Below are 20,460 nucleotides of genomic sequence, written 5' to 3' on the forward strand. Positions count from 1 at the left end.
TGAACTGACAAGTCATAGCTAAATGCCTTGAACCCGCTAGTAGGTGAAACACCGATAAGCCAGACCCAATAACGCACCATCGTCAAACAAATAAGTTCCAAAGACGGTGAGTAGCCTGGTCCTTCTCAATCTAAGTTAGCGAAGGAAATGGTTCTAAAAGATATGCTCTGTACCACAGGCAACAACAGCGGAACCAGCCTGAGCGAACAACTTGCATAGGCAAAAAGGGAGGAAAGAACTCCAGCCAAGTAAGCTACCAGGCAGACCCTTCCAGACACGGGAAATGAGGCAAAACAGCTATCATCTGATGCGCTACGGCAGACCAGTCAGCACCAAAAAAGTTCAGCTCAATCAACTCCACCACCACTTCCTCAGTCCTCTCGTCTCCCTAGCCAGCGGCCCCTCTGCCTGCTTCTAGGTAAACATTTGTTTATCTCTCATAATCACCTCTTGTAGTTAGTTACTTAGAATCTACCCTAACGTAATCAACAACTTCTGGTTGCTCCTATTTTCTCATTTTTTTGATTGGAATTTAAATTGGGGCCATCACTTTCATCCTTTTTGCGCTTCTTCTGTGTTTGAGTGATGGTTGGGATGTTTGCAGGGCCAATGGGGGGTGGAGATGGAGACTAAGCCGGGTTTGTAACAAGTCCAAGGTGGAGTAGATGTCACATGAAGTTTCTCAGCAGCTGACACATAAACATTTTATCAGGTACCTGCTACAAGGAAGTACCTGGGTACCTGGAAAATTCTCACAGAATATCAGCCACCCACATCTGCACTGTACCCGCCAGCGGATTGCAGGTACCTGCTACAGGTTTGCTGGGGCCATCTCTAGTACCTGGAAAAATGCTGTTGGATCAATGGAATGAGGATGTGGTTTGACTTGTGAAGAGAAGATCCAGAGCAAGGCAAGGCAAAATGGTAGTGGTTATACCAAAGAAGCAAGTTAAGATTGATTGATGATGTGCAGAGATCTGAGGGCATGGTGATGATGTGATGCAATTGAAACTGAGTGTGAAGATGATTTACCATGCAAGAATCATGAATCATAGTGATCACATGTCAAACAAGCTTCTTTGGATATCAGAATGCAAGATTCCCACAGATCAGAGAGTGGCACAGAATCAAGCATTAGAAGAAAATTATAAGCAAGCAAGTTGTCTGTCTGCTACTGTGGAGCCTGAATTACAACATTTATGCATGAATAAATTCAATTATGAACACCATAAATCATTCTGTTGGTCAATCTGATATATAATGTAATCAGTTGCAGGTACTTGGTACATGTCAGGTACTGTGATTGTGACATTTGCTCTCATCTATGGCTGACAGTTGATGAGAGCTGGGATCTTCTGTGAGATATATTGGCTTGTGATACATGCAAGACACAGGGTTTTTGCTAATTATGCATGTTTATGAAGCTGTTCCCTCCCCCCCCCCCCCCAATTTTCTTTGCCAGAAAATTGCAAGCTTTCAGGGATCAGCTGTTGATTTTATTTTTTTTGAAATAGTATTATCAACTTCACACACTATGCATCTTTTGTATCTTGTATATATAAATGATGAAACAATTTCATGAACAGTACTTAACATATGTATCATATCTGAGTAAGAACTGAAACCCTTATAAGAGGCCACAGAAAAGAGTGAACTGAAATAAAGATAGGTTGATAAAAAACAAACAACAATACATAAATTGCAAGGGTTGGGTGCGGAGTTAAGCGATGCTCTCCCACTACTCGCAGGTCAGCAAGCATCGTGTCCACCACGAAAAAATGGGCCTCATCGGGAATTGAACCCGAGACCTCTCCCATGCGAGCTCGCTTACGCAACCCAAAGGGAGAATCATACGACTAGACCATAAGGCCGGTGCTGGCTGAGACGTAATACGGGTATAGATCCACACACTCACACGGCCGGCTATCGCCGCAGACCCCGGGTTCCATCGACAGAGATCGACCAAGTTTCAACAGGTTTCAACCTGTTTCAACTCCTTGCCTCACTTCTGTTTCAACTCTTGGCCTCACTCAGTCAAGTTTCAACTCTGGTCCTCTTGGCATCACTTCTCTTTCCGGAAGTGGTGGCCGGATTTCGTCGTCTAGAGAGCTTACCACTATCGGGCTGCTATCACACAGGTCAGTTTTCCTCACTACGCCATTAATCCTGATGGTCTTGTGTGCGCGGAGAACTTACCACTGTCGGGCGATTATCATTCAGAACCTTCGGTTCAAGTCTACTACTTAGTTAAGCTCGGATCATCTCATTCTCGGCATATCAATCAGGGCTGTGGTGTGCCCTTGACACTAGTGTACAAAGGACATCACTCATGGCCGACTCTCAAGAAAGCATGATATCCAGGTTGACCAACTCCTTCAACTCACTCGGAAACGAGGGCAGTCCAAAGGAGGTCCGACACCATGAGGGTAAGTTATGTGGACTTGATAGCTCTTGTGGTTCGAATCGGGAAGCCAAATTGGGAAGAGAGCATCTGACCGATTCATTTCGATACCTTCTAGCTCTTGTAAGGGCGGAGTTGGCTCGGGTCCACGATGCATACTTTATTTTGTGGCACGGCGTCAATGCCCCTGATCCACTCGCAGTATTTGATCAAGTCGATATAAGGAAGGAGCTCTTAGATCAGCTGCAGTCGAAACGTTTACCTAGCTTAAGACGCCAAGTTGACTCTCTCTCGAAAGCATTTATCGCCCGATCCGATCTTGATAAGAAGCCGATCACGAAGTTGAAGCTAGTCTTGAAAATTTTGTCGAAACTGGACGTCACAATGGGTAAAATTAAATTTGCCATAGCTTGTATCCAACCGGAGTTAGAGACAGCAGACGTGAGACATGATAAGGACTTCAAAAAGCTGAAATCTTACACATGTTGCCGTCTGGGACTCAGAATATACACGACAAACGGATACGTTTGTGACTTACTTCAAACCTATCGTCGTCTTATCGAAGAGTCTGGACACTCATTTCCCCAGCAGCCCGAAAAGAGAGCTGAGGTGCTCACGTTGACAGATGCATGCTCCGGCTCAATCGATGAGGCGCTCACATTCATGGATCAATCGGAGTTAAATTATATTCAAGACGAATGGCGGTTGTGTATCGAGTGGATAACTGAAACGCTCGAGCTATTTCTTGAATTCGTCAATCGAACCACAGCCCGCTTAAAAAAAATGGAGACTTCACGAATGCGACCTCATCCCGGTATGTCTCATGCTAGAACATCGGTGATAGCAGCAATCAAATTATCAAGATTGTTTGTGGCGCAGATGCTCAAGATATCGAACGATACAGAAAACTTCAGGATGGTGCCTGATTTGACTTCGAGGGAGCTCGATAAGTTTCTTACATATCCTGCCACGATCCCGTCCAGTATCAAGTGCCTTGTGTACGGTCTATCGGAGGATATCGGCGATGATCAGTTCAACGATCCTGCTATTATCCATAAAGCAATCACTCATACGCTGTCTGCTCCTAGAATTATCTTACTCATGTTGAACTACATGTTTGTTCCTGTGTGCCATCAAGCCGATCAGCCTTCCCCCAGGATTTATCACAAGGCTTGGTTTTGTCAATGGAACAAGCTTTACCTCTTGGCTACTCAAGCCTTCCACCAGGATCCCGGGTTCCTTGTCCCTCAGCCATAGCGTCACATGCCTTGTTAAATGTATCTTCCTTTCGTGTTCTACTTCTTTCTATGTTTCCCTTGTTCCCCAGCTTTACCAGTTTCAAATTGTTCTAAAAAAACTTACGACAAAACAAATTGCAGCTTGTACTTATGCATTTACCCATCTCGAAGCTCATTGATTTATAGCAGTAACATCATGCTACAGGTTCAATGGTCACGAGAGGGATACATGATGTCTGGCTTCGAGCTGAATGTATCAGCAATGTAACTGTTAGCCACCGAGCTGGGTGTTGGGGTCCTGTCATGTCGTAAAGTAGCACGTGCAGGTCTGATAGTGATTCAAGGGAGATCCGACACTATTTTTGAGGTTGACGCTGAGGTCAGGAAGGGCAGGAGGCCTAACGAGGTTACCTTTGGGTAAAAGGAGCCGAGGGAGAAGCCTTCTGAAGTAAACTTAAAAGTTATCTGAGGGAGGAATGTGCCTTTTGAATTTTGCTGAGCAGATCATGTTGAAATCTGGTGGCAGTAGGCAACTCGGCATCCAAGAATCCAAGCTTGTCCAAGCTCGGGTGGGATTAGGAAGTACAAATATCAAGCGTCTCTCTGGTGTCATTGAGGAAGCAGGAAAACACCGTGCAAGGATTGAAGGGGGTGCTTCAGCAAGATGCAGACTGGTTGGTGCAGTTGAACTTGAAGCTGTGTGACAGCACGCTTCGGTGAGGAGAGGCTTGGGTTCCGCAGAGGGCCATCTGTCAAAACGGAGGGTACAGGCAAGCACCTTGCATTTCCTGTTCAGTCATTTTCAGTTCCCTTTCTTTCCAACATCCCTTCGAATCGAATCTGAGATGGTTCAGTCCACGCACAACCCAGAAGACACTCCAGACTCGAGCCAACCCAACAGTCCGCTCGAACTGGTGCCCTCCCGATCGAACTTCAAACCTCGCACGCATGAACAAGGGATCTTTTCTCGGCGGAGGCTTTTCTTCGCCTTTGGTGGTCTGCTTGGTGCCTTTCTTGGTTGGTCAGCCCTTTTGAAGATCTTCATTCTAACATATAAAAAGAGCAACCAGGCCGACTTGCTAAAACTTGCCCAACTACCTTGCGTGTCTGAATACCGCTCAATTTTCCTAATAAAAGGTTATTTACGGAGGGTTCGCCAAGTTTTCCAGAGGGAACGTTCCTGTCGGATTTCGACCAAACCTTTACAAATGTCAAAGAAGCCATGCTCAGTGAATCATCCATCATCTCGAACATACTACCCCAGCTGAATATCTCAGACGTATTCGCATCGGCAACGACAAAGTCATGGCTAAAAAATCGCGATTTTACTGTCGGTCTATCCCCCTTGACACCCAATCAACCGCATTTTTTCTAATCCTTGCTGCCGGCTCGCCTTTCTCAGGTCGGGCGACAAGCACTGGCTAAAGGGCAGCACAAAAAGCACGCGGTACTACTGATACCCGGCATTATATCAAGTGTTCGTTGGCGTATCTACTTTCATCACATCCAAACCTTTCGGGTTTCATTCATCCATATCTGTATTCTTTTAACTAGGGTTTAGAAAGCTGGGGTACTTCCGAAGAGCATGCGCCATTCTTTCGCAGTCGGATTTGGGGCACCGCCGCGATGGTCAGCGCATAAAATGCACCAATCTTACCACCGAGCGGTTTATGCTCTTGAAACTCACTTGCTCGACCTTGGATTTGGTCCGGTTTGATGACTCAGATTAAAGCGGTGATGACCAGGAAGGAGGCTTGGTTAAGGGCGATGAGTCTTGACTTGGAAACTGGACTGGATGTCGAGGGCGTTAAAGTCAGAGCGGCTCAAGGCTTCGACGCGGCTGCTTACTTTGTGCAAGGATATTGGTACATCTTTCGATCGTTCTTCATCAGTCTTTTAAAATCATATTGACTAATAATCGTACCCTTCGTGTTCAAAATTCTCTCAGGCTGTGGCAAAAGATCATCGAAAGTAATTCGAGTTTTCAACCTCAGGGTCAAAAGCTGGGCACAAGTTAACATATATTTTTCTTCTCCTTTTACAGACTTAGCAGTCCTTGATTACGACCCGCTCGACATGGCATTGATGTCATATGATTGGCGCTTGGCACCGCTTAATCTGGAAGTCCGAGATCGATACTTTTCCCGGATGAAGATGACGATCGAACATTCCAAACTGATCGGAGGAAAGAAAACCGTTCTGGTCAGCCACAGTATGGGGGGAAGCATCGTACTATTCTTTCTCAAGTTGAGTTTCATTTCAGATCTCAGTTCTCCATTTTGCATCTTCTCAATATCAACTTCTTTTTATTCCTTGCTACGGCTTCTTGGTATCAAAAAGGCTTGGGTGGAGCTGATCATAAAGGTTGGTTTGAACATATCCTAATCAAAAAGGTGGGTTGAAGCCGAAGGACCATTGTTTGGAAACGGTGGACCGAATTGGGTTGATGAACACATCGAGAGTGTTGTCAATATCGCCGGGACCTTGCTTGGTGCGCTTCTCTCTATCTAAATGCCATCTGCAAGCAAAAAGATTGGTTTCTTACAGCAACCAACTCGATTTCGTCACAACCAAAAACCTGCCTGTTTTTTTCCCCTCCCAACCCTATAATTTATCGTATACAGGTGTCCCAAAGACCTTAGCCGCCTTGCTGAGTGGGGAGATGAGAGACACAGTAGAGTTGAACCCGGCTGGAGTATACATCTTGGAAAAACTGTTTAGCCGTCGTGAGCGTGCGGGGATGTTTAGGTCGTGGGCTGGATCGGCGGCTCTATGGCCCAAGGGTGGGGACGTCATTTGGGTGAGTATATTCCTCCTTTTCTCTTGCTGGCGTGAAACCTGCCAGTCTTCTAACTCTTGCACCTTAAATACTACTTTGCCTAAAAATAGGGAGACTCTTTCAGTGCACCCGATGACCCCATCAACGCCACCTTAACGGCCGGAAACGTGTACAATCTGAGACACAGTGAAGAGAAATCCAACTTGACAATGTCGGGTGCTTATCAGTTCTTGCTTCAACAAACTCCAACCAGCTTTCAAAAGATGTTAGAGAGTAATTTCAGCTTTGGGATTGAGACTGATCCGGAAAAATTGAGGGCAAATAATCAGGACTTTCGTAAATGGACTAATCCTCTCGAAGTCCAACTGCCAAGATCCAAAAACCTCAAAATATTTTGTCTGTATGGGGTTGGAAAACCGACTGAAGTGAGTTCATACACAGCTTGTCTCCCTTCGAGCACGCAGTATTTCCCTTTTAGCATGATCCGTCCACATCTGACTTTTTGTTCTCAAATGAATCGATGAATAAACTCAAGAGAGGGTATTGGTATAAAGGAGAGCAATTTGAATCGGATGGCATCGAGACCGATGGAGCGCAAGCGAAATGCAAAGGACTTGGGATCGAATGTGACCAGAAACACCAGACGCCCGCGACGCCGATGAGCTTCCCACTCTCGCGACAATGGATGGTGGACAATGAAGTCAACCTGGATCAGGAAAATCCTAAGGTCAAGAGCGGGGTCACCTTTAGCGATGGCGATGGTACGGTGTCCGTGTTAAGTTTGGGGACAATGTGTGTGGATGGCTGGAAGAAGAAAATCTATAATCCTTCGGGCGTACGTATACTGCTTTCTACGCCTGTTCATCGCATATGCTTCTTGGCCTGGAAATACTGGGTATGTATATCTGAGGCTTTCCCGGATCCCCAATGTCCTTTCTAGATTCCTGTGCTCACGCATGAGATCGAACATCGGCCTGCAAGTTTCGATATTAGAGGGGGATCTACCACCGCAGATCGTACGTTCTTTCCCATCTTTCTCCCACCACGGCTCACTAAAATGTTTCATTCCCCGACGACAGACATAGATATTTTGGGGTCAGCCGAGCTGAACGAAGCGATCGTCAACATCGTCTCGGGTCGAGATGATCTGGTCAAGGAACAAATCGTCTCGAACATCCACGAGTATGTCAAACGGATTAAATGGCCTGACCAAAAATAGTACCCGTCCACATCCAACAAGAAACTCGACGATCAAACTTTCACGTTCCCATTGAATATAATTTCCTTTTTGAAACAAAACCTTGTGCGATTATCTAATTGATTGAAAAATAGAAAAAATAGATGGGTTATATAGGTCAAAATGTGTATGTTGTACCTTTTTGCATTAATGTCACATCTGCGTTTTCCACCAAGACTTAATTTTGTGTATCCGCTGACTTCAGAAGGGCTCTAATAACCCCTCTTCTTTTCCAACCTAGAAAAAGCGGGACCTGATTGAATCCATATTTCACTTGAACCAATTTCCCTTGTATAGATGTATGAACATCCCTCTATTTATCTTAATGAATTTTGCATTCAAGTATTGTGTTGTGGAAGATGAGTCCTGCTCCCATTGAAGCAGTTTGGCTGGTAAGTCTTCCTGTTTCTTTTCTCATTAAGTTCTGGAAAAGGAGGGTATATGGCTCAAGAGTAATAAAGGTCTCTCCATGGCAACATCATTTCATCGGGGTTCAATTGGAAGATCCGCTCACGCATTAATATATTTAAGGCAATCATAGGCAGATTATGATTCAAATGTCATGAAGAAGAAACCCCATGAACAGAGGAGTCGGGAATAAGTAATTAGGGGATCCTGGAGATTAAGCCACACGGATTATTTTTATTTTGCAGCTAGCTGGTTATTCGGACGATTCATTCATGTCATGTTGTGACAGCTTGGTTGTACGGTCCAAGAACACTGGAGTGGTTGATTGAGATGGTTCCCTTTCGTCTTCAGGCTCCGGCTCAGTAGATTCAGTCACGGTTCGCCTGATAAAAAAATGATAAGGGTAAGATAGATCAGTTAGCAATGGCGCAGAATTTGATGATTTCAGGAGGGGGAAGAACTGACTGTGCATTGATGGGGGAAACAGTGCGCATGTCTAGCAGCGAGATAGGTAAGGCGCTCGCGGCGCCAGTCGCCACGTTAGCGAGGCCACCAAGAGGGCCACCCAGGACGGGAATTGCGATAAGGACACCGGAGAGGGCGCCCTTGAGGCTGTCGATCGGATTGCCCTTGAGGAGGGCGCTGAGGGGCAAGAGCTTGAGCAGATCGCCCAGGACGGGAGCGTTCTGGGCCGCGCCCGTTACGGTGCCCAGGAGGCCCGAAACGGCGCCTGGTGCAGCGAGCGCGTTCGTCGGCAGCGTCGATAATAGACCGCCCAGTGGGACTCCGACTACGGGAAGTGAGCCCAGAGATGAAGAGAGCGAGCCGAGGAGACCAGCAAGCGGAGAATCTGATGGCGCACGGGTGGGTGGTCATTAGCCAACAGTACAGTGCGAAGAACAAGAAAGAAATAAACATACCTGGGCTTCGTTTGCTCATGCGTCGAATGTGGGCGAAGTTGAATCGAGTCATGAGCTTGGTCTTGGACTGGGAGACTGCTCTGTTGCTCGCCGTAGCATTTGATTGTTTACGGCCGCTGACTTTGCGGACACGCTTGAGTGTGAAGTGCGCTTGTGCGACGCTGGACTTGGCATGACGGCGATAGATGGGCCGGGGCGCGGGGACGGGTCTGGGGGGACAGTTGAAAGGCGAGGCCGAGAGGCGGACCTGAAGGCCCGTCGGGGCGGCCTTGATCGTAGCCGGATGTCTGGCGTGGCTGGGGGATGGAGGAGTGGATGCTTCGGTGCATGATTCCTTTGCCGCATTATGTCTAGAAAGAGAGAGCAGGAGGATCAGTCCCGGGTTCCTCTCTGGGCTTTATTCGACAATCTGCCGTGGGGACTTACTGGGGGAGTGGCATCGACGCGCTGAAGGCGACGATGTGGCATGAGATCAGGACCAAAGGGAGAGAGAGCTGCATGGCTGGATGCTTTTTAGGGTGGTGATTGAGATGGGGATGATGGACTAGGGAGCTTGGTGTAAGAATATCGTTGGATTAAACTGATGAAATAGTTGTGAGATGTAACGCCGGGTTACTTTTGTGAAGCTATAGGATGGATGCTAATATGATTGTGAGTTTTCTGGAAAAGACCTGCCTTTCGAGCTCTCTTTTGTGGGGGGGGGGGGGGGGAGTTGTATGACTGAGGTGATAGGATAGAAAAGAAGGGGGAAGAGTGGGGGCTATTTATACCCGACGATTGGCGGGGCTGCTGCCCGTGATGGGTGCCCTGTGCCAGTCGGAGTGGGATGGCGGGCCTGCGTCAGAGGGGACATTCCGGCCTTGGAGCCGCCCGCCATCTCTCGTTCTGGCCCGACCAGAGCAGATAAGTTTGGGGAGGAAGCCAGCCTTCAGGGTCCTAGCCAGCGCGAGATGGCGGGATCCCTCCGTCCAACTAGGTTTTGCTCAATTCTAATGTCTGTGATGGCCCGCGCTTGCGCGTCCCGCCGGCAGACATTCTCCGGCCCTCTTAGGGAGCGCTTCGCAGCTTGTCCACCGGCCACACATCCGCCAAGCCATCTTAAACCTGGCACGATGTCCCGTAGAGAGGTCGCGGGACGGCAACCCCCCACGTTTTGAAGTTCGAGACTTGGCCAAGTTTAGCACAGAAGCAGGCGCGGTACAGACGCTGGGTTTTTGGACCAGATCCGGGCCCCTTTTGTGGCCACAGCCGCCCGACCTTGACCATAAGCCTCTCGGAGGGTGCTCGCGGGTGTCGAGTTCGCCGCCCCCGCGCCGGCAACGGTGCGGATTTATCTGGCTGCAACGACGCGCTGTTCTGTGGAGCGTCAGGTGACAAGAGCAGTTCCTTCCGGTTCACGGGGACGCCGAGTGTTGTTTGTTGCAATACGTCATGCGAGCAAAGGCCGTGTGCACCAAATAATAAATAGTTACATACGGTGATTGGCCTGTTCAGCCTGGCCATATCCAGCTTGTGACTGGAGTCTGCGTAATCCGATGCCTCGGATCGGCTCACTGTGAGTAATCTAGATAAATACCATGGGATTATTTAGTTTTTCGTATTGGTTGCGGGCCACGGCGGCCAGCTCTTGAAAAGATTTCACCAGTTGGTTAATATGAGTTATGCTGGATAAAAAACCCCTTGCAGGTTTTAGAAGACCTGCAAGCTGAGAGGATGGATGAAGGTGTTTGGAGGTAGTTTGATCAGGCAGTTTAGGTGAGGGTTTGATTTGGGCGATATGTATTTGGTGGAGTGAGGCTGCTTATGTGATCATCCACCCTTTCAACCGATCGACGAGCAAAAAAGAGAAAAAAAGTGGGAAATACCCTGTCCTTTGCTGTGAAGAACTGGTAGTCACACCAACAACATCAACCCAAGACAAGCCAAGCCAAGCCAGCCTCTGCTCATCAGAAAAATAATAAAACAAGAAAGACAAGAAAGACAAGAAAGACAAGAAAACAGACGATGCAAACCCTCCAGCCGATCAGCAGCAACACCATCGCATCCTCAGACTCCTCAGACTCCTCAGCAGCAACAACCACCACAGCCACAACCATCTCACTACCCACAAAAACCGAGCCAACAACACCCATCCCACCAGCCCCCGCCCCAGCAGCCAGCCTCAAGAAGTTCAAGGCCTCCTCACTCAGCGTCAACAAGAAGTTCCTCAGCCAGAGCACACCCACCGATGCGAAACTCACCAAGAACCACGCTGCCAGCCGTAAGACCCATCACCCCCCCATGGAGCAGCACCTCACTCACCCCACTCTCTCCCCCCCCCCACAGCACGACTCGCCAGCCTCGCCGCATCCGCCAGCCCGGGCATCCCTGGCTCAGCCCCACGGCTGCTGACCGGCAAGATCGGCCTGAACAACTCGATCCTCAACTCAACAGGCTCCAGCGGATCCGGCTGGGCGAAGACATCCCTGCTCACCACCTCAACACCCCTCTCGCTCACCAACAGCAAATCCCCCGAGCTCTCCCACCCCACCCCGCCCAGCCTCAGCCACTCCCAGTCGGCCGACGCCCAGAACACGAGAGCAGACCATCATGGCCTGCCCAACAACAAAACCCCCATCAACGCATTCCTGCATGCCCACGCTACCCAACCATATCCACACCCGACCACCACCCCAAGCCCTTCATCCTCATCACCAGCGCCCACGATCACACCAACAACCGCAACAACATCTTCTTCAACAACAACAACAACAACAACAATCGCACCGCCAGCATCATCCTCCCCCTCCTCCTCACCCTGGGTCAAGCTTGGAAATTCAACCAGAGGTGGCACTAATAGCCTGGCAACTGACTTCCCAACAGCACAAGAGGTAGCACAACGTAAGCTCAAACAGGGCCGTCCAAAAAAAAAAAAAAACGAACAGAGAGACTTACATGTGGGTGTTCTCAGATACCAAACTAAAAGCGCAATCCATGGCTGCTGCGGTGGCAGCCCGGGACAAGGTCGTCCAGGATCGCGCGGCGGCATCAGCTGCATATAACCAACAACTCTTACAGACCCTCGATGGATTTCGGGGCACACACCTGGATCCCAACGCTAGTCACTGGGACGAGGTGAGCATCTACCCCCACTCTCATTACCATTTCAATTTGCATTTGGATTAGTTCGATTGATTGTTCCTTTTCAGATGGAGGATGAAGATGACATGTTTGGCGAAGTAGTCGAGTTTGGCGATGGAACACAGTACAAGGTCACCGAGGTCGTGGCCCCTGCAGCCGATCCGGGAACGAACCACAAACATCGACTTCCTGACGATTACCGTCGGAACCATCACCAGCCGACAACCGCAGAAGAAACGGATTCCATGCCTCCCTTCCTGAGGGGTCGCGCCGAACTCAAGAGTCTATACAACGAGCGCATCGGAAAATTCGAGCCATATCCCGGTAAACCCAGCGAGAAAACAAAAGATCATCCGCCCCAAGTTCAACTACTCCAGCGGCAACGAGATGGCCATAATGATCTCTCCAACTCGACCACGCACTCTGCCCGTTTGCCCCACTCCACCGGACCCGACGCTAAACCAACCGATCGTCCCCCGACCCTTCATCCAGACTCCATACCACCTCCTCGCACCAGCCTCTCCCAACCCCTAAGCCCTCCTGCGCCTTCTCACCCCACAGCTTCTGCGTCTGCCGCCCCATCGGTACCTGTCAAGGCTGCAGACAACACCCCAGAAGCTGTCGACAAACAACGCGTCGGCCCAGATGCACAAAAATACAGGAAGCCCGACTTGGATGAAGTCCATCGAACCGAAATGACCTCGGCTGCCGAACGGGCTCGTAAACGTCGCCAGGAAGAGGAGCTGGCCCGTGAAGGCGAGAAAGAGAGGGCCAAACTGAAAGCTGCGGAGGTCGAAGCAAGACTTAAAGCTGCTGCTGATGCTGCCAAGGCTGCGGCAGAGGCTGCCAGAGCCGCCGCAGATGCCAAGGCGGCCGAGAAGGCTGCTGAAAAAGCTGCTGCTGCTGCTTTGGAGGCCACCGGTACCAAGAAACACCCCAAAAATGAATCTGCCCCCAAGTTGTTGCTTTTGCGCCCCTCTTCCCACGATCCTTCAAGAAACTTGAATACCACTACCAGGTCGGACTCGAAAGATTCTTGGCGGCGAGCCCCTCCTCACCAATCCGAAGATGCACCCAAGCCAGTCATGGCATCCACCAAACCAACCCCGGCCGAGGCTGTCCCGGCGAAATCGGCAACCACCGCTCGTCCTCTTGCTACCCTGGCCGAAAACGTCCCCACTCCAGAATCTTCTAGTCGTCCTGGGACAAAAACAAATCGCCCGCCAGATCAGCCAGTCTCTTTACCATCTCAGGAAGAGGCTTTCAAAAGGAGGAGTGAAGACGTGTCTTCTAGCCGCCAACTGGTATGGAAACCCAAAATCCCATCTGCCCCCGTCTCGCAAGCGAAGACAGAAGAGCGCCAATCCCAACCAACCCCGCCTTCTGACCAAGCAGCCCCCAAGCCGATCACAATCCAGAAGCGCTTTGCACCATCGGTTCCAACGAGCGAATATCGATGGCGGTCTTCACAGGAGAACATGTCCAAGTCAGCGAGCCGAGCCGACACACGCCAGCTTCCACCACACCTCCAACCAGACAACCTCAAAGCTGTTGACCCTGTTGTACCCCCACCTAGATCCGAACCTGCAGCGCCTCCTCCTAGCGCCCCATCGCCCCAACCAGAAGCGCGGCCCACATCCAGATCTTCTCCTGACACTCGCAGCTCACCCCCCGCTTCTTTACCCTCCCATACCCTGCCTAGCATCTCTGCTTTTACCCCGCGCTCCTCGTCGGCTGCTGCCGATAAGAAAGCTGGGTTCAGACTTCCGGAAATGTCGCATCTTGATACTGTCATGTCTCGGATCAAAGTCGTCTTGGAAGCTGACAAAGAAGCCCGGGCGAAGGCTGCTGTCGTCGCTACTACCCCATCATCCTCAAAATCAAAAGATGTACCGAAATCTACTCCAACCCGTCAGGGCTCAGGTCATCAACCCAAAGAACTTCCTAGCTCCGAGGGCCAAACAAGCAGTTCGCCAACCGCAGTTTATGTTGCTGGGCGCCCACGTACACTCCTACCACGGACAATCGACACACCTCCTATCATCGTCAACACCTCTGCTGACATCAAGCCGTCATCCGATTCTGCTTCACCAGCTCCTGGATCGTCTAGTGCTCCGGCGGCGCCTCCTCGGATACCCAACACTCCCAGCCTGGCGCCTGCGCTATCGAACCCTGCCCTTAAAAAGCCATCTTCGGTCCGGAAGGCTGCTCGCTTTGACACCCCCACGACAACCGAATCCAAGCCGACCGCAGTGTCAACCCCGCCCTTCCCAACTAGTGCTCCCAAGTGGGTCAACCGCGACCCGATCGTCTTCTTCGATGCCACCCGGCAGGAGCGCCCTTCCTCCCCCGGCCCTGCTTGGAAAGCGTTTGCCGTCAAGTTTGGGAGCATCACGCCCAAGCCCCGACTTGCCTCCCACGTCATCAAATCCTTCTGGAATCCGCTGGTGCCCACTAGAGTCAATGTGTTCTCATGGGACCCATCCCGAGACGAACTGCTGTTCCGCAAGAAATACATCCGTGGCATCGCGGTCTCTCATGTCCAGCTGCCCAACAACAGCATCGCCGGGCTGGCGCGCAACGTCCAATTCATCCCCTCCAACGAGTTCCCGCGCGGTCCACGGTGGCGTGGCCCTGCTCTCGTAATGGTAAGAGGGCGTGGGCGTGGGCGGGCAGACGAGACCGCCTTTTGGCGACCGGTTGAGGAGAAGACGGCGCCTGCAGCCCCTGCCCCGTCAGAGCCCCCGGCAACAAGCTCTGCACCGACCCCTCCTCCGGCCGATGCGATCCCATCATCAACCCCGACCAAGTCCAACGAAGCCCAGGCTGTCCGACGGACAAAGGCCAAGGTCCCCGAAGGCCTCAAGGTCGCTTTCCACAGACCTGCCCACCTCCCATCCTCCACATCCTCCACCGCTGGTATGTTCATGGTCCACAGCGAAATCACCGGCGAGGGGGGTGCTGCCCCCTCGGCTGGCTTGCCTAATAAACCTCCAAGTCCGGCCAGGAGTCCTACTCAAAATACCGCCCCTATGCCCCTGGTATTTCTCTTGTCTAATTTTCATTTGTAATTTTCGCTGGGGTCTGAACCATCATTCCGCATTTCGAAATCGCTGATGTTCGTCTTGCCTTTTTTTTTTTTTTTTTTTTTTTGGTGGCATGTAGACCCCTCCAGTGTCTACTCCACCTCGATCCTCGAGCATAGCTTGTGTGAGCGGCCCGAAAGGATCGACATCTCCCTGGACGAAGTCGCCCTTGGCCTTCTCGGTACTTGACTCCCACACGAAGAATGTATGGGCGCAGCCTGATGGCCAGATCACTGGCCAACCGCCAGCATCGGGCAAGACCGAGAACTCGCTCGAAGGGATCACCGACGACTTCCCTGCCAGTCTGCCCCGGACTCTGAACGACTTCAACGCCGAGGAAGAGCCTGCCCCGGCCCAGTACAGCTCTGCATCCACCAGGAGGAAGTCCTCTGACCTCCCCGGCCCCGGCCAGCGGGAACAGAACGGAGGATCTCCTAGCACGTTGCCGTTGGGCTCGAATAACACTCCAGAGGACCCGCCGAAAGCGAATGGACTTGTCCACCAACACCCGTATATAGGCTCCTCGCCCACCTGTCCTCCTCCTCCGCAGTACACCAACGAGAGTCTATCGTCGAACTCAGGACATAACAACATGTATGGCGGCCCCCACGGCTATTCCTCGCTGAGCAATTTCCAGGTGCCTCCCGGCTACCAATTGGTGCCCATCGGGAGCGTGCCGAGCAGCAGCAGCCAGCCGAGCCAACACCCATACCCGTCATCCATGTCGGGCATCTACCCGGGCCCTTCGTCGGGTTCAGCCGCTGCGCCTGCTGCTGCAGGCCCATGGTCGCCGTCGCCCCAGCCGCCGAACGGGTATGCCCGCTCCCCGCAGATGCCCTACTCGCCCAACAATACCAGCTACCCCTCCCCACTCCCCGCGCCCGTCTACCCCGCCCACCACCATCCCCACTCGGTCGGCCCGAGTCCGATCACCGATGGCTCCGCCGGGTTCGCGAAGAGCCCTGGACCCATCGCGCCCCGGGGAGGCTCCAGGGCCTCGCTCCCCTCTAGCGCCCATCTCGCGCGCATGCCCTCCGAGTTCACACCCTCCTCCTCCTCGCTGCACCGTAATTACCCCTCCTCCAAGCCCCAGAACGGCCCCGGCCACTCGTACCCTCTCTCGGCCGGGCCCATGGACGCGCCCTCGGCCCCGGCTGCGCCGACTGCGCTCCCTGTCGGCGCGCTCCCTAGTGGATACCCCGACAACGCGTTTGCGCCCTTCCATCCTTCTTCTTCTTCGGCTATGGCTGGACATCCCCAACAACAACAGCAGCAACAACAACAGCAGCAGCAGCAGCATCAGTCGGGCAGCTTCAATTCCGCCGGTCACCACGCAAACGGGCCTACGGGTAGGCTCCTTCTTCTCTCTCTTTCACACTCCACCTCGAAGATCCCTGCCCGCTCGCGCCCCCTGCTGACCCTATGTCTTTCTGCCTCTGACAGCTGGCCTGCCCGGCCACCTTCCCCGACACACCCTGCTGCCCCACCCGGGCTCCCCGGCGCACTACATGCCCCACCCGCACCCGTTCCACCCCGGGCTGCCCCCGCCGGCGAGCTTAGTCGGCACCCCCGGCCACCCCCACCCCTCGCTCATCTACCCTGCCAATAACTACCTCAACCACCACCATCATCACCAGCAACAACAGCAACACCAGATCGGGCCCCATCAGGCCGCCAACGGAGCCCCCCATCGCCCGTTCGTCTCCTAACTTGCCCTCCCCCCCTCCGCCCCTCTCTCGCCTAAGCACAGCCCCGCTAACCCTACTCCTCCCCGCAACAGCTTCGCATCCAGGGACAAAAACCCCGCACCCCATGGAGCCCAGCCCGGCCTCCACGCCCCCGGCCCTGTCGGGGGCTCGGGCGCCCAGGCCGGATACGGACCCGCTCCCAGGAGATAACCCTCCTTTTCTTACTCTCCCCCTTTTTTTACCCCTTGGTCTAGCTCTTCTATCCCTATTCTTGTGTGTTTGTCTGTCCGTTTCTTCTCCGCTTCTTCTTCTTTCCGTGCGTCTCTTGTGTATCTAGGTGTTTTTTTCAGCCGCGTTCTTTGTGTCAGGTTTCTCATGCCTTGTCTTTATTGTGCGTTTTCCTTGGTTATCCCATATAACATACATTTTACTCCGTGTTGAAATACAAAAAAAACATACATATATCTGAACAAGTCAACACAGAAGCATACAGTATACACACGCAGCATCCAGGGGACCACACTTGGTGACAAGCTGGGGGCCCGCGACGCTGCTCAAAAGTGGTGCTCTTTGATGTTTGGAGTGCCTGTGCAGCTCTTGCACTGGTGGCCATGGTCCAGATGGTGATGCAGCAGACCCATTTTGCAACATTGCAGTCTACATAGCATCTGGTGAGCTGCAGACGCGCAGATAAATTGTGATGGCCATTCATTACTTTGTGTTCAGCCAGGTGCACCATGAGAAAGAAGCTTCCCATCAAGCTGTGTCCAATTGGGGTTGGATTGTTGGATCAAGTATGTGAAGATTTGTGATTTGAACAGAGTATCTGAGGACTTGATGCACGGAAGTTTTGACTTGGCAATCACAGCCAATTGTGATGATCACCAAGTCAAAACTTCCCTGTATCAAGGCCCTAGATATGTTCTCTATCCGCATCGCCAATCCTCGCACTACTTGGTCCAGCAATGCAACCACAAATTTCCCCCGCTTGGGATCTTGACGCCGAGCTTCTCTCTAGCCATCCAGCTGACTGCATGCGCATATATCAACCTGCCTCGCGACAACATTATTTCTGAAGACCAACCACAAGCTATCTATGCATCAGCGGCTACCCAGATTCCCGATTGAAATGCCGCAAAGCGGGCCTCCTACACCAACGCCTCGGATCTGGCAGTGCAAGAAGGACTCCAGTTCCTATCGGAGACGCTGGGGGACTGGCTAGCAGAATGATACCAATGCGGACTTAGCGGGAGACTTAGAAGAACTGCATCTGATTACCTGTGGGGACCTCCGCTTTGATTGGAAGATTTCCTTCAGAAGAAGGCCGATTAAATAAACCTTGGTCCACTCACGGATGGGGCTAAACCCAAGCCCTCAAATGAAGGCATGTTATTTTTCAATAGGGTAAAGGAAACAAAAACAGGTATTGACTATTTGCTGGTTTCGTTGATATTGAGAAGAAAGCCCAGGCGCAGGTTAAGAAATATCATCGGGCATAAACTCTTGGAGAGACGTTGAGGAGATATTCTTTGGTGCCAGCCTCGCGATGGAGCGCCAAGAGGTCGACATAGGCCTCTGACAGCTCTTCCAGCGCGGCGACAAGCCTCGGCGTGAGGAACGGAAATGAGCCAATACTGTTGAACGTCAATGACGCCCGGCGGTCGTCGTTTTCTGTGGAACACCGTTTGGATCCTGAGGTGTGTGATTTTTGTCGGGATCTCTGCAGACTGAAGCCAAGGACCAGGTACGGATTCGGTTCCAGAAGCTCGATTCCAGCCAAGCTTGGGCTCCACTCACAATCCTCGTCCTCGAGGAACAGCGTTTCGTCCGGATCTTGGTTCGTGAACTGGACAGCGCAGATGCTGATGCATTTCTCATCCGGGCGCGCCTTGGGATCGGACTGGAGGTATATTGGGAAAATCTGGTCGATTTCTTCCGGCTCGCTGCGTCTGCACTGCACCGCCAGGCCTCGATACAACGATTTTTCTGACGTCGGTATATAGGAGATGGAGATGAAGTGGTTCCAAAAGAGGCGTCCTTGGCTCAAGAGTTGACTTTTGTTTTGCTTGTTGATTGAGCCAAGATCTAGGTCTTGTTCCTTCAGCCCGGTCAAGGTCTCCAGAAAGTCTACAAGCCGAACCGAATGGCCAAACGGCATCGCGGCCTGCTCCCTACCTCAGTATGGTCCGGTGCTCTTCATTGTTTCTTGCATCGCCTGCAAGAGAATGATTCTGCTGACGATTTCGCCGATATCTTCTACAGCAAGCTCACCTTGGCGCTGGGAGTCGGTGAGCACCTGAATGCATCGGATCAGCCTTTCATCATCACCGCCTAGGTACCGATTGGCCGCCGTAGAATACGTGAACTGGGTTGGGTAGACACTAATGAATATATCTTGGTGAGGGTCGATGTACATGCATTGCGCAGCATGCTTCGAAACTAGCTCGGCGTTCAATCGTAAGAGCATCCACCCTCGTTGCGGTAACTCTTTAGGTAGCCAGCGAGTCTGGCGAGGCTCGGTTGCTTACCTAAACGCAAAACTCACCCTCGCCACTCGGTATTGGCTCGATAGCCAACACAAATTTACATACCGAGCCCGCCACCACCCTCGTGCCATCCGGTCCTGTCGGTAACATAGCACCTTCCTCAAGAATGGATCCCGACCAACGCCTTTTTCATTACATGTGGGACATAGAAGAAGAAGAAAGCATTCGACGCCTCCTAGCACTCCGAGAATCTCAATCCGTCCCCAGAAATCTCAGCCCCGAACCAAGAGAGATCGTCCTCCGTGATCGAATTGCAGGCAATGACCGATTGATGGCGGACTACTTTGTGGAGAACCCTGTTTGGAACAACCGAACCTTTGAGCGACGATTCCGCATGAGTCACCGTTTGTTTGATCGTTTATGTGGTGATCTCCAGCAGCATGATCGATTCTGGGTTCGCAAAGCGGTGAGTACTTTTTATATCACCTCTGTTTGCAAAACTGAGGCTGAACTGAATTTCTTATTGGATCGACGACTCACAGGACTGCTGTGGCCAGATAGGCCTATCAACTCATCAGAAGATGACTGCAGCTCTCCGACAACTCGCTTACGGCACAAGTGCTGACATTCTGGACGAATATGTGCGAATCGGGGAAACCACAGCCCTCCGAACACTCAAGTACTTCATCAAAAACATTATCGAGCTCTATGCAACAGAATATCTGCGACCTCCTAACCGTGACGAGTTGAAGGTTATCCTGAGTGAGAACGAAGCCCGGGGCTTTCCTGGCTGTATCGGAAGTATTGATGGCATGCATTGGGCATGGAAGAACTGCCCCTCGGGCTTTGCTGGCCAGTACACCGGAAAGGAGAAGAAACCCACGATGGTCTTGGAAGCTGTTGCAAGCCAAAATCTGCGAATATGGCACGCTTTCTTTGGGACACCGGGTGCACTTAACGACATCAACCTCCTTCATCGGAGTCATCTATTTGATGGCTTGCTTGCCGGAGCCTCAGACACAATCAACTACACGATCAACGGCCATGATTACCACCACGGCTACTATCTCTGCGACTCAATCTACCCGCCCTGGTCC

General features: G+C 51.6%; 5 protein-coding genes across 5 annotated transcripts in view; 3 read left to right on the forward strand and 2 right to left on the reverse strand.

Moving 5' to 3' along the window:
• Positions 1-2,329: 2,329 nt before the first annotated feature.
• Positions 2,330-3,658, forward strand: PtA15_4A106 (uncharacterized protein; the record flags this gene model as incomplete). Its single annotated transcript, XM_053167956.1, has 2 exons — positions 2,330-2,426; positions 2,520-3,658. 2 exons carry the CDS (start codon positions 2,330-2,332, stop codon positions 3,656-3,658), a joined length of 1,236 nt encoding a protein of 411 aa, XP_053019213.1.
• Positions 3,659-4,484: 826 nt separating this feature from the next.
• PtA15_4A107 (uncharacterized protein) lies at positions 4,485-7,637 on the forward strand (the record flags this gene model as incomplete). Its single annotated transcript, XM_053167957.1, has 13 exons — positions 4,485-4,660; positions 4,777-4,969; positions 5,042-5,116; positions 5,194-5,268; positions 5,365-5,504; positions 5,588-5,610; positions 5,684-5,885; positions 6,033-6,130; positions 6,264-6,439; positions 6,529-6,843; positions 6,954-7,253; positions 7,359-7,434; positions 7,498-7,637. The coding sequence occupies 13 exons, from the start codon at positions 4,485-4,487 to the stop codon at positions 7,635-7,637; spliced, it is 1,989 nt and encodes a 662-aa protein (XP_053019214.1).
• A 679-nt stretch (positions 7,638-8,316) lies between these two features.
• Positions 8,317-9,483, reverse strand: PtA15_4A108 (uncharacterized protein; the record flags this gene model as incomplete). Its single annotated transcript, XM_053167958.1, has 4 exons — positions 8,317-8,446; positions 8,529-8,913; positions 8,984-9,333; positions 9,410-9,483. 4 exons carry the CDS (start codon positions 9,481-9,483, stop codon positions 8,317-8,319), a joined length of 939 nt encoding a protein of 312 aa, XP_053019215.1.
• Positions 9,484-10,987: 1,504 nt separating this feature from the next.
• PtA15_4A109 (uncharacterized protein) lies at positions 10,988-17,087 on the forward strand (the record flags this gene model as incomplete). Its single annotated transcript, XM_053167959.1, has 7 exons — positions 10,988-11,243; positions 11,309-11,863; positions 11,934-12,097; positions 12,172-15,144; positions 15,269-16,538; positions 16,633-16,885; positions 16,970-17,087. 7 exons carry the CDS (start codon positions 10,988-10,990, stop codon positions 17,085-17,087), a joined length of 5,589 nt encoding a protein of 1,862 aa, XP_053019216.1.
• Positions 17,088-18,363: 1,276 nt separating this feature from the next.
• PtA15_4A110 (uncharacterized protein) overlaps positions 18,364-20,460 on the reverse strand; it is a gene marked incomplete at both ends in the record, with an annotated part of 40,241 nt that continues 38,144 nt past the window's right edge. The window contains one exon of the mRNA XM_053167961.1: positions 18,364-18,820. Coding sequence (XP_053019217.1) covers positions 18,364-18,820 — 457 coding nt within the window. The remainder of the gene's footprint in view (positions 18,821-20,460) is intronic.

This window comes from Puccinia triticina, chromosome 4A (genome assembly GCF_026914185.1).
Source record: "Puccinia triticina chromosome 4A, complete sequence".
In the NCBI taxonomy this organism is placed as follows: domain Eukaryota; kingdom Fungi; phylum Basidiomycota; class Pucciniomycetes; order Pucciniales; family Pucciniaceae; genus Puccinia; species Puccinia triticina.